This window comes from Diabrotica virgifera, chromosome 2 (genome assembly GCF_917563875.1).
Source record: "Diabrotica virgifera virgifera chromosome 2, PGI_DIABVI_V3a".
In the NCBI taxonomy this organism is placed as follows: Eukaryota; Metazoa; Arthropoda; class Insecta; order Coleoptera; family Chrysomelidae; genus Diabrotica; species Diabrotica virgifera.
Window position 1 is genome coordinate 81357106 of NC_065444.1, and position 13328 is coordinate 81370433.

The 13328-nt window shown below is 32.1% G+C and overlaps 1 protein-coding gene across 1 annotated transcript in view; it reads left to right on the forward strand.

Annotated features, from left to right (window-relative positions):
* LOC126879537 (juvenile hormone esterase-like) overlaps positions 1-13328 on the forward strand; it is an 81288-nt gene that overhangs the window by 24115 nt on the left and 43845 nt on the right. The window contains exons 3-7 of the mRNA XM_050642691.1: positions 8820-8973; positions 9041-9232; positions 10675-10853; positions 10927-11062; positions 12179-12348. Of these exons, the coding sequence (XP_050498648.1) occupies positions 8820-8973; positions 9041-9232; positions 10675-10853; positions 10927-11062; positions 12179-12348 (831 nt within the window). The remainder of the gene's footprint in view (positions 1-8819; positions 8974-9040; positions 9233-10674; positions 10854-10926; positions 11063-12178; positions 12349-13328) is intronic.

Here is a 13328-nt window from a genome sequence, read left to right on the forward strand (position 1 = left end):
CTCTGACATTTCTATACCTACTCAATGTGTAAATATCTCTTTTATCAGCGTATGTATTCAGTAAGGCATCTTTGAGATCTTTCCATGTTCTAACTACACATGCTGATATATTAATAGCAGCTTCACCTTTAACTTTCGCTAATATACTAGACATTAAATATTCATTCTGAAAATCACCTATATCAACTGTATTATAAAATTTATTTACTAATTTTTCGCAAATTTCAATAAATCTAGGAAGTAATGTAGTTTCTCCGTGGAAAACCGGAATCATATCGAGATATTCCTTTTTTAATTGTGGGATTTGTGGGGTTGCCATTTTTATTTTATTTTTTAAGCAAAAATTTAAATTAGAACTACGATTAGTGGTTAAAATGGGATTAGAAATAAAATTATCTTTAATAGGAAATGTTGAGTCAGAATCTGAGTCTGATGAATCAGAATTAACTAATTTTTTAGGCTCTCTATACGACATATAAGCACTTACCAGAGAATTATTGTCCACTCCATGTAAGCCGGTTCCCTCTGAAGGTCTGGTTAGGCAGGTATCTTCGATATTCACTCGAAAAGTCTACTTAACGCGATTCCTGTTACGCAGGGCTACTCGATCCACCCACAGGAATATAACACACCGAATAAAGGTCAGTAAATCGTTGAAACGAACCGAAATTTATGTCCGTTAAATTTCGTTTGACCTATCCTACTGACTGCGCCACTAATATTTGGGAACGCCGAAAAAGACTTTTTAAAAAAAACTTTATTAGAGCTAAAACAACTAGTTACAATAAAAGCAGAATCTAGACTGAACTAAGAATACAATTTAATAAAACATTATGAAAAATGCAACATAACAGTTCACACGATTTCACCTAGCGTCAGCACTCATGAGTTCAAAGTCAAAGTACCATGTCATCACTTCTAGGCTGGAAATCCATAGGCGTCCCTCTATTACTCCTCTTCCCCTAGAATGAGGCCTGTTGTGGAAGGTCAAATTTTGAACTGGAATCAACAGGATCAGTATGACTTCTTCCTCTTTCTTCTCTTCTTTTTCTGGTTATTAATTTCTTATAGGCAATGTAGATTATTGTTAATACTATGGCAAAATATAGTAAAATGGTCCAAATGCTGGGAATGTGATAATTGTCTCTTTGTTCTATGATGGGTGTGATTCTATTTGTAGGAATTTTCTCAAATTTTAAACTCTTCAAATTTATTTTTATGGGTGAGATGTTTAGCTGTTTGAAGTTTAATTTTGGCTCGGAAATTAATATTGGCTGTCCAAAAGTTCGCTCTTGGAATAAGACTTCTTGGTTTTTGAAAAAGATAGTACACTGAGTATTTTCGATCAGGAAGATGCCTGTCAGTGTTTTAATTTGTACTTCCTCGGAACATTTGAAAATTAGTTTTTCCTCCATAGGAAATATTGCCAAAAATTGGTTCATTTCTGGTATGATTTCGATGTGGTTGCTTTGAATATCGGCTTTTATATATTGGCAATTACTGGAATTTTCTTGTAAGATTATTTGTTTTTCGCAAAGGTGCTCTTGATTATTTTGGAGACGGCTTGGACATTGGAAAATTTTACCATGGGTGCAAATGTCGTTGAGAGGTATTATTGTGTTTTTATTTTTTAGCAAGTATCTTGTGTTAGGTATTATTATTGCAAATTCTGACTCAATTTGTGTGGGGATAGGTAATAAATAGTAAAGGTCGAAGGTATTCTCAAAATCTATAGGGATTGTTAGAAAATATTGAATTTGGTTTTCTTCTATTTTACAAGTGATTTGCAGAATGGACTCAAAATCTAAAATATTTTCGTATTTTAACTCAAAGGGTAATTGTGTTTTATAAAATAAAGAGATTCTTTGTAACTCTCGAAATAGGTCACTAGATTTGATAATACTAGGGTGCAAGGTTTTAAGCTTACAAAAAGTAATAGAATTTTCTACAGTCTCCATTACATCAAGTATAGAATTGTATGTGATAATGAGTTCATTGAACATGTCTTTTAAATAAATAACATTCTCAAATTTAGTTTGAAAATCGATAATATCTTTTATTTCGAAAATCTTTGATTTAAGGATTTTTTCATTTGTTTGAATATCTTGAATCGTTTTATTGAAATTATCTGTGATTTCTTGACTGAGAGAATATTGATTTAATATTTGATTTTCTAATTTTATTTGGTTAGTTTTTAAGTGTTCTAGTATAAGATTTATTTTTTCGCCATCTTCAGCGTCTAAATTGCCTGTGATCGCTTTTACTATTGAACCAAAACCATTAATTAAACCTCTTTTTTTCCTTGTTAAACTAAGATGAATATTTAGATTGTCAAATTTTTCTTGTATGCTATTTTTAATAATCTGAATAATATTAACGTAATTGTACGTCTCTGATCTAAAGAATTCGCTGCTAGAAATGTTATTTTTGAGATGCTCAAATTGCATGTTTAAGTTATCATATTCAGTTACCAGTGGTTTTAAATTATAAAAATGTACGAATGTATGACTAGATTTTTGGAGTTTTGCTGGTCCTAAATTTATAGGTAGAATGCCTAGGTTGTGGGTGATATCCTTTATTTCGGCTGTTGTATGTCCGATTGTGACGAACCTGGAAAAATATAAGTTTTCCGTTTAGGTCGTTTTATATTTGAAAGGTGAATGTTTTCGGTAGTATTTTTATGTCGCGTAATAATTTTCGCGGTTTTCTTTTCTCTATTAACGGATTTAAGACTTTCCTTGTCATATTTATTTTTAGTTTTACTTTTTATTTGTTTATTTCGCACAAATACTTCGGTAGAAATTTCTTGTGGTAATTCTTCCCGTGTTTCATTTGCTTTGTTTATAGTTTTCGCTTTATTTTGTTGAATTTTTTCGTTAATACTAGAATAAAGTAATTTCATTTTATCTTTATGATTAGAGATATAATTATTAATTAATTGTTGCTCTAGGTCAATATTGAATGGGGAGTTATTGTCTAAATAATGTCCCGTAACTAGTTCATAGGGTTTCATTTTTGTTACTGAGTGAATACTACTGTTGTATGCTAATAATGCATAATTTACTTTTTGTTCGATTTGGTCGGGTTTATACTCATTTTGATTATTTAGCAATCTGATATGTTCTATAATAGTTGAGTGAAATCTTTCAGCTATACCGTTTGATTCTGGATGCTGGGAGGAGATAAAGTGAATTTTTACTTTGTGTAATGCTAATAAATCTTTAACGATGGAATTTTTTAGTTCTGTGCCATTATCTGAAATGATTTGTTCTGGAATACAATGATGGGTGAAGTATCTAATCAAAGCGTCAGCTACTTCGATGCCTTGGGCAGAATTAAGTTTGTAAAGTTGGGCATATTTGGAGAAAGAATCTACTATCGTTAGAAATTTGGTTTTTTCAAGTGTTATGGAATCTAAATGTAAAATCTGAAAAGGCTTAATTGCTGTAGGGGTAATGTTAAATGTTGGCTTTATAGGGTTTCTATCATATTTTGTTATTTGGCATATTTCGCATTCGTTAATATAAGTTTGTATGGAGGCTCTTTGATTGGGCCAATAGTATAATGACTTAATTCGGCTTTCTGTTTCATCTAACCCTCGATGATTTTGCTTACCTTCATGATAGTTTTGAATTATTTCCTTAATTTCGTTTATAGGAACATCGATTAGTTTTTTGGTACAATTAATAAATGATATTTGAGAATTTTTGAAATATTTTTGGACAACAACACTAAATTTCTCATATACTGGGTCTTCAAAATAAAGATGATATTTTAATTTAGGTACGGTATATCCTTTAATAAAATCAATCACGTCACGCTCAAAATTATTTTTTGAAAGCTGGACAAGAAATCTTTGTCTTTTATCAAATATTTTAATTATAGTGGGTTTAGCAGCATTAAAATTTACTTCTGAGATAAAAATTTGGTTAATTCCCGTGTTTACAGGATTTTCGGAAATAGGAATTCCAGGAATAGGGTTTTCTATATTGGTATGTATCGTCTCGCCGTCATCAGGTTCTTCTTCTTGTCTATTCTCTTCATCTATTTCAACAATTAGTGATTCTGTTTCTGGTTCTTTGGAAATATCTTTTTGAGCTTGTTCGTTGAGTGTTTCCATATATTCAAAAATATTTTTTGAGTTTTCCAAATTTTTTGTTTCATTAACGTTTAGTTCTATTCTGGATAATGTATCGCAATTTGTATTTAAAGATCCTTTTTTATAAATAATTTCGTAATCATACTCTTCTAGTTTCAGACGCCATCTTACAAGTTTGGAGCTGGGGTCTTTCAAAGAAAATAACCACTGTAGTGGTTTATGATCAGTTATAATAGTAAAGCGTCGTCCAAATAAATATGGGCGAAAATATTTGACAGCCCACACTATCGCCAGTAACTCTTTCTCAATAGTTGAGTAATTTATTTCCGAATCGTTCAAGGTTCTGCTTGCATAAGCAATCGGCAAATCGGATCCAATCTTTCCTTGACTAAGTACGGCTCCTAGTGCAAAATTACTTGCATCTGTAGTGAGGTTGAAAGGACGGGAAAAGTCAGGATACTGTAATATGGGTTCATTTATTAGGAGTTGTTTACAAGTTTCAAAACATTGGATATAATCTGAATCATTTACATTGATTACAGCATTTTTCTTTAGTCGAATAGTTAAAGGTTCAGTAAGTTTAGAAAAATCTTTGATAAATTTTCTATAATAGCCTAAAAGTCCTAAAAATCCTTTTAATTGTTTAGTATTTTTGGGTATTGGAAAATTTTTTATGGCTTTTATTTTATCTGGGTTAGGTTTAACCCCTTCTGGTGTCACGATATGACCCAAGTACGCGACTTCCTTCTTTAGGAACTCAGATTTATCTATTTGGATTTTAAAGTTTGATTCTCTTAATCTTTGAAATACTTCTCTTAAATTAACTAGATGTTCCTGAAGACTTGTACTAAATATAATAATATCGTCAAGATATACCAAACATTTTTCATTCTGTATGCCTCGCAAAATATTATCCATAACCCTTTGGAATGTTGCTGGGGCGTTACGGAGTCCGAAAGGCATTCGCAAAAATTCGTAATGACCATTTTCCGTACTAAATGCGGTTTTTTCGATGTCGCTTTCTGCCATCTCGATTTGGTGAAATCCAGAAGCGAGATCGAGTGTCGTGAAATATTGACACCGTCCAAGTTTATCTAATAGGTCACTAATATTAGGTAAAGGGTATCTATCACCAAGTGTTACAGCATTAAGACGTCTATAATCTATTACTACTCTAAATTTAGGTGTCTGGGAGGCGTCCATCTTCTTTGGGACCACCCAAATGCTTGAGGACCAGGCAGAATTCGATGGTCGAATAATGTTTTGATCCAGCATACTCTGGATTTGATTTTGCACTTCTTTTCTATAAATTTCTGGGTATCTATACGATTTTGAATATACTGGTATATCGTTTGTTGTCTTAATAGCATGTTTAATTCTATTAGTAAAAGTTAATTGATTTCCTTCGACATGAAAAATATCGGAATATTCTTTTATTAGCTTTAATATTGAATTTCTTTCTTCAAGATTCATATGATCTGTTCTAACTTTAGAAATATCGAACTTAAATTTATCAGCATATATTGAATTAAAATTGGGATTTAAAGTTTGTTCGTATTCATCGAACTTTTCCACCACGATTGGGGAACTTACATCTAATTTAAAATAGGATTCACAAGGGTTTAAAATCGTGCAAATAGCCTTATTATTTTCTACTTTAGTGAGACATTCAGGAATTTCTAATTTGCCGATTTGTGTATATGGTATAATTACATCACCATTTTTAATATTTGCTACATTTAAACTGATAACTTGTTCGGTCCGTGGAGGCACTACTATACAATTCGTGTCACCACTATTATTACCGGCTTTATAATAATTTATCTTTATTTTACTATGAGAAGTAATTAATACATTATTGGCTAAATCAATGCTTGCATTTAATTTTCTTAAATTATCGAGGCCTAATAGGCAATCAAAATGTCCATGGAATTTGAAAATTCCGTAACTTAAATTAAACTTATTTTTAATTTTAAAAATTTTCGATAAGGGAATTTCAGTACAGTAATTTTCCTGTCTTGCTCCAAGTGCAGTTGAAATTTGAAAAGGTTTATGAACAATTGAATTTTTAAAATATTTTTCAGCGACTTCTGGGGTAACAAACGATTTTGTGGCCCCAGTGTCTATTAGTACTTTTAGATTATGTTCAGGAAATACAATGTACGGCAATTCACTTTCGTTATTTGTTAGATTTAAATATTCAACTTGTGTAACTAAGGATTTTCCGAGGCTTTGTTCTCTAAAAAATGATTTTCATCGCTTAACTCAAAATTTTCCTCGGTATTGTCAATGTTATGCAGTTCCTCAGGTATTATATTTTGGGGTTGACTTGCAAAATTATTATTGAAGCGTCTTTGGCGACTTTGGCTTGTAAAATTTGATGGTCTAAAAGTATTGTGACTAGTGGTACTCATTGGAGTTGGGGTTTGAAATTTTTGATGTGGGTTTGATTTAAAGACGTTACTACTCCTGTTATTATTCGGAGAGGAGGTTGATGCTAAGGGTTGTTGATGAAAAGGTCTCGTATTTTGCTGGAATTGTGTAGGGTTCGACACAAATGGAGTTTGAAATCTTTGTCGCGGTTCATTGAATGTAAATGGTCGATTTGTTTGAGGAAAATTTTGTTGGAAGTTAGACCTTGGTCTTGGATTATGATTATTCTGAAAATTTGGCCTGGTTTACCTACGTGAAGAATTATTTTCATTTAAATAAATTTGAAAATCATTGGTTAAAATACTTAGGGCAGAGTTTAGATTATCTGGATTTTTCGTGCGCATAAAAGTGCCAAGTGGCTCTTTAAGACCACGTAATAATACTCGAAGGGCTAAACTTCGAAAATAGTTTGAAAGAATTAATAGTTCTTGTGCATTAGAACGTGTAGTAATTAAAGATATTTGTAAATTCAAAAGATGTTGTACTTTATTGAAAAATTCATAGGGAGTTTCATTATTTTGTTTTAACTCTGACATTTCTATACTCAATGTGTAAATATCTCTTTTATCAGCGTATGTATTCCGTAAGGCATCTTTGAGATCTTTCCATGTTCTAACTACACATGCTGATATATTAATAGCAGCTTCACCTTTAACTTTCGCTAATATACTAGACATTAAATATTCATTCTGAAAATCACCTAAATCAACTGTATTATAAAATTTATTTACTAATTTTTCGCAAATTTCAATAAATCTAGGAAGTAATGTAGTTTCTCCGTGGAAATCCGAAATCATATCGAGATATTCCTTTTTTAATCGTGGGATTTGTGGGGTTGCCATTTTTATTTTATTTTTTAAGCAAAAATTTAAATTAGAACTACGATTAGTGGTTAAAATGGGATTAGAAATAAAATTATCTTTAATAGGAAATGTTGAGTCAGAATCTGAGTCTGATGAATCAGAATTAACTAATTTTTTAGGCTCTCTATACGACATATAAGCACTTACCAGAGAATTATTGTCCACTCCATGTAAGCTGGTTCCCTCTGAAGGTCTGGTTAGGCAGGTATCTTCGATATTCACTCGAAAAGTCTACTTAACGCGATTCCTGTTACGCAGGGCTACTCGATCCACCCACAGGAATATAACACACCGAATAAAGGTCAGTAAATCGTTGAAACGAACCGAAATTTATGTCCGTTAAATTTCGTTTGACCTATCCTACTGACTGCGCCACTAATATTTGGGAATGCCGAAAAAGACTTTTTAAAAAAAACTTTATTAGAGCTAAAACAACTAGTTACAATAAAAGCAGAATCTAGTCTGAACTAAGAATACAATTTAATAAAACATTATGAAAAATACAACATAACAGTTCACACGATTTCAACTAGCGTCAGCACTCATGAGTTCAAAGTCAAAGTACCATGTCATCACTTCTAGGCTGGAAATCCATAGGCGTCCCTCTATTACTTATATATATATATATATATATATATATATATATATATATATATATATATATATATATATATATATATATATATATATATATATTAATACTACGCTATATTATATTTAATAATAATCAATAAATATATAATAATAATAAAATAATAAATAAATATATTAATTAATAGAATAAAATGGTTTTATTAAAAATTGTGTTTTATTTATATTGATATTGATGTTCTTTCGATAGTACTAATTTTGATCATATTGATATCGAGTCGAATGGAGTATCGCAAACTAAAGTGCATTGTAAATGTAACTTTGTAACCTATTGGATTAAAAAAACCAAAACCGGTTTTTTTAAAAACCGGTTTTTTTTGGCCGGTTATAACCGCCAGGTTAAACCGTAAGCAAAAAAAACCGGTATAACCGAAAACCGGTGTTTTGTCAAAAACCGCCTTCCCTAATAGAAAATAAAGATTATTTAAATTTTCGAAAAATTAGAATATGTTAAACACTGAATGTGTTCCGTCACATTATGAGACATCCTGAACAATATGAGCTTTTACATCTCATCACCAGGGAAGGATCCAAAGTAAACGTGGTCCTAGTAGAAGAAGAACATCATGGCTGAAAAAGGGAAATGGTATGGAAAATCGACTACCTATATAATTATTCAGAGCTGCTGTCAATATAGTCACTATAGCAAACATAGTGGCCAATATGATATCCAGTGATCAATAAAGGTCATAGAACTAGACAAAGACTTTTTTACATACGTTTCGTTAAATTCAGATCTAAAGGTAAATATTAACAGGAAAAATATTTTACAGAAGCCTGGTAGCAACAACCTTCTTCCTGTTTTGTTATGGATTCATGGAGGAACATTTACTTATGAAGCCGGAACAATCGAGTACTTTGGACCAAAATATATAATGGATGCTGGCGTTGTAGTTGTAACCTTTAACTACAGACTGGGACCTTTTGGTAATAACTCATGGTTTACACGTACGTTACTATTATATTTATTTAAATAACCATTCAACCATTCTAGGCTTTGTTGGGACTAACGACGGAGTTATTCCTCTGAATATTGGACTTAAAGACCAAAGGTTGGCCATGGAATGGGTGAATAAAAATATTAATTTGTTTGGTGGAAATCCCGATCATGTGACTATAGCTGGTGAGAGTTCAGGATCATTATCTGTTGGCTATCATCTTATAGGACCATGGGAAAACGGCAAACGTAAGTAACGAGAATTTATGAGTTAAAATAGAGTGTACGACAATCTTGGGGTACAAAGGTATACACTAATTTGCAGTTATTTAAGATATATGTGACTGTTGTAGCTCAGCGGCAATATATTGATCTTATAAGCCAGAGCGCACGAGCCGTTCATCATGTTTTGGGGGGCACGTTAAGCTATCGGTCCGCCTGGGCCAGTGTGCATCGACAATAGCTGCTTGAAACCTGGTTAAAGATGCAAATGTACCCAAACTTGTCCTAAAGGATTTCCCGGCAAAAATTCCGTACGATATTAGTCATAGTATTATTTTAAGGGGATGGGTACAAAGTTTCGGCTCAATGCTATTTTAATGGCATTTTTTCGAATCCTGAGAAAACTAATAAGTATTTTTGAAAAATTTAAACGCAGAATGAAAGATTACATTCTTACCGAGAGCAGAAAGTCCGTGATAACTTCTATTGTTTATTTTAATAAGTTACAGGGATGAAAAATTAAGAGAAAATGTAGTGTGATTTTTAATTTTGAAATATCTCATTCAAATGAAACCTTTTATTTATTCTAAAGGACTTTCTGCCGTCGACAATAATTTAGTTTTCCTATCTGCATTTAATTTTTTTAAAAATATTAATTAGTTTTTTTTTTAGGATTTGGAAAAATATGGACACCATGTCCGTGGTGATATTTTCCAAATCGAACATTCGCTATCTTTGTCATACAACGCACTCAGTCAAATAGAATATGATGACAAGACAATTTTGAATATTCGACATGGTATCGGGAATATTTTGAGTTGTTGATTAAATAATATTGATAGTGTATTTGATAAATAATTGATTTAAGACGTGAACTTAATAAAAAGTTATTTATTGTTTATTGTTTATTATTTATGGAAGGTTCAAGCAGAGAATACATCAGGATATATTGTGTGATCCAAGTATTTTGTTGTTAATGTTCAAAATTGTAAGCGTTCCGTAGTAACAATATATTATTAAAAAATCACTTTAACACTTTTCCTCCTTTCTCGATTGAGTATTAGTTTTTGTTGTACAATATATAAATTATTACAATCACTAAATACATAGTTATTGAAAAAATTATCATATTTATTAACTGAATTATTAATTTGCAATTATACAAATAACAGTTATCAAAGAACATTCAAAAGCCATCTTTAAAGTTAATGATGACATCGTCAAGTAGTAATGTTTACATATTCAGTGATAATTTTAGTACACGTAATTTGCCGTGTAAAGACAGAAAAAGTAGGAGTAGCCGTAAAATATTTGCGAATTATGTACCGATGGCCTTAAAATATATGTATTAGTTCATATAACATTGTTACTGTCATTTAAATTCATATTTGATTCATACCAGTTCTGCCGTCTTTTATTAGTTTAGTTTAATCCTATTGTTGTAATTTTTTTATTTATATTGTTCTCAGAACTGTTTCATGCTGCAATAATGCAAAGTGGAAGTATACTTAGTGGTTTACTTACACAGGATGATGAAACCAACACAGCCTTAGCACTTGGTAGAATTGTGAACCCTCAGTTTACAACTAACGACACGAAGGAGTTACTAAATGTGCTGCAGAATGCAGAAGCCGACGATATTCAAAAGGTAAGGTACTGAATTACAGAAATTTTTTTCAATTTTTTTTAACATATGGCAATATGTTTTTTGTCATTTGTAGGCGGGAATCAAAATAGGAGTGTCTACAGAACCAGAAGGACCATTCTCCTATGGCGGTTATGCAGCATTTTTATCAGGAAATTATAAAAAGGTACCTGTACTAACTGGATTTACTTCAGAAGAAGGAGGAGGTGCTGGTAAGAAAACTTGCCTTATTTCAATAGTGTATATTCTCATCAAAATAGTTCTGTTATGCGCATAATTTTTATCGTTTTGTTTTCTTTTAAGCATTTGGGAAAGTCCCTCATGTCAAAATGATAGTAGAAAAATTATTCAGTATCACGAACGACAAACATTTATAAGAATAAAAAATCTTCTAAATTATCAAAAAACTACATTTGATGGATTTATAACTTGGACTATGCTTTTCTATCTACTTAAATTCGAGCATATTATGATAAAAATCCTCACCGTCTCACAGATTGTGTCTGTAAGTGACGGAACCTAAATGTAGTGATTTTGCAGGAAATGGTTAAGACAGGGTCTCTTCTTGGGGGGACCCCCTGGTAGTTGATTAAACCGAGCATGAAATCCATAAATGGGTTTTTTAATATTTGGATGCATTAGGAATCTTATTATTTTGTACAGACAGGACACATGTATGACCTAAGACTTTTTCAGCAACACTGTTTGTGATGAAAGTTATTAAATCCCGTTTTCCGGGAGGATGTTTGGGAGTATTATTGTATTTAGGGCAATAATGTTTTTTATGTCAATGGAGACGTGGTACGGGTAAATAGATTTTTCGAGCTTTATGGGTTGAACCTGTGCTAGGTTAGGTGCTTCCATGTGCTTGTCGGCGGCTGGAATAAGCAGGTCGGTGTTATCGGTGGTTGTCGGTGTAGGGCACGCACAAGCTTTGTGGCCAGAGCTTTTGAAAAATTTATGAAGACTTTAGAGTACTTTATGGAATTTGTAACATTTTGGTTAGTCCGAGGTATTCAAGATAGTGGAGAAAATGTCGCTGCAGCAAAAGACAATTGGGTTTTTGAGGTTGAGGTTTGAGATTGATGGGAGAAGAGTTGTGTTTGAGAGGAGGGGGGTTGATTGCGATAGATGGAGGATTAGCTGCGAGAGGTAGAAGTTTGATAAAAAGGTTTAAGAGGAGATTAAACAAACAAATAGCTATCGCTAATATAAACAAAAAGCAATTTATATTTTCCTTATAACATAAACCTTATGTTTTCCCTCGTTAAAATGTTATTATACATAATATTATAATATTATTATAAACCAAAACACTATTTTTTTAGCTTTCGTAAAAAATGAAGGCATACTACAATTGTTGGATTCAGACCCAAGCCAACTGATTAATAGCAAAATAAATATGTCCCCTGAAGCTAGAGCAATTGCTGGAAATTTGAGAAAACAACTATACACACATAATTCTAGTTTTGTGGAAGATTTCGGCGCTTTTATAAGGGTAAGTCTCAATTTTAATTTTAAATCAGTTATTCCATATTAGCACAAGAGGGATGCAGGTTTAGTCTAATCAAGCGAGATATTTAGAACATTGTACCTATTTAATATAAATTGAGAATAATAGAAAATATTTATAGAAAAGTAACGATTTATTTCTCAACATAGTCTCCATTTAGCTAGATATCATTATTTAACTTAAATTTTTGCCCAGCTAGTAGCTTTTTCAAGTTTGAAAATTTTCTGGAGGCCAATTATGTAGAATACAGTGGATGGGGCAATAGTTCGTAGCCTTGTTCGACCAATTTGGCCATGGCGACGGCGTAGGTGTGAGCAGGTGAGTTATCATGGAGAAAGAGCACTTTTTCTTCGCCAAATGAGATCTTTTCTTCTGCAAATCGGCGTCGAATCGCCATAGTTAGAGCCCTGTGATTATTTGGTCCTTCTCCAGGTAGTCGGTGTAGGTAGACACACACCTTCACACCTTGTGGATCCCAGAAAATTGGTATAATAAGGGGTTTGTTATTATCCTTATGAAGTGTTAGATTGATATTTTAGGAGTACAGTGGAACCCCGATAAGTCGGCCCCCGATAACTCAGAAGTCCGGCTAACCCGGACGGATTTTCATCAGACAAACATTTCAACAATTCAAAATAAAAATTTGAGAGATAATGTGTATTTGTGTAATTTGAACTATACGATAATAAAAATGACTCTCATGACACACGGCGGCATGGCAGAGCGACGTTCATTTTTATTCATTTCAATCAAACCATCTTAGCATTGTTTAAAAAAGACTAAAAGACTATTTAAAATTTTTTTTTAAACAATGATCTTAGTCTTCACTGTTCTAAAATAACATAACATCGTTCCGATTGTGACTGCATTGTGTGTAGTATTGTATTGTTCGCTTGCGTTTGCTTAGGTTTGTGTTTACGTGTTTTTAGTAATTTAGATGTGTACTATGCATATATATATATATA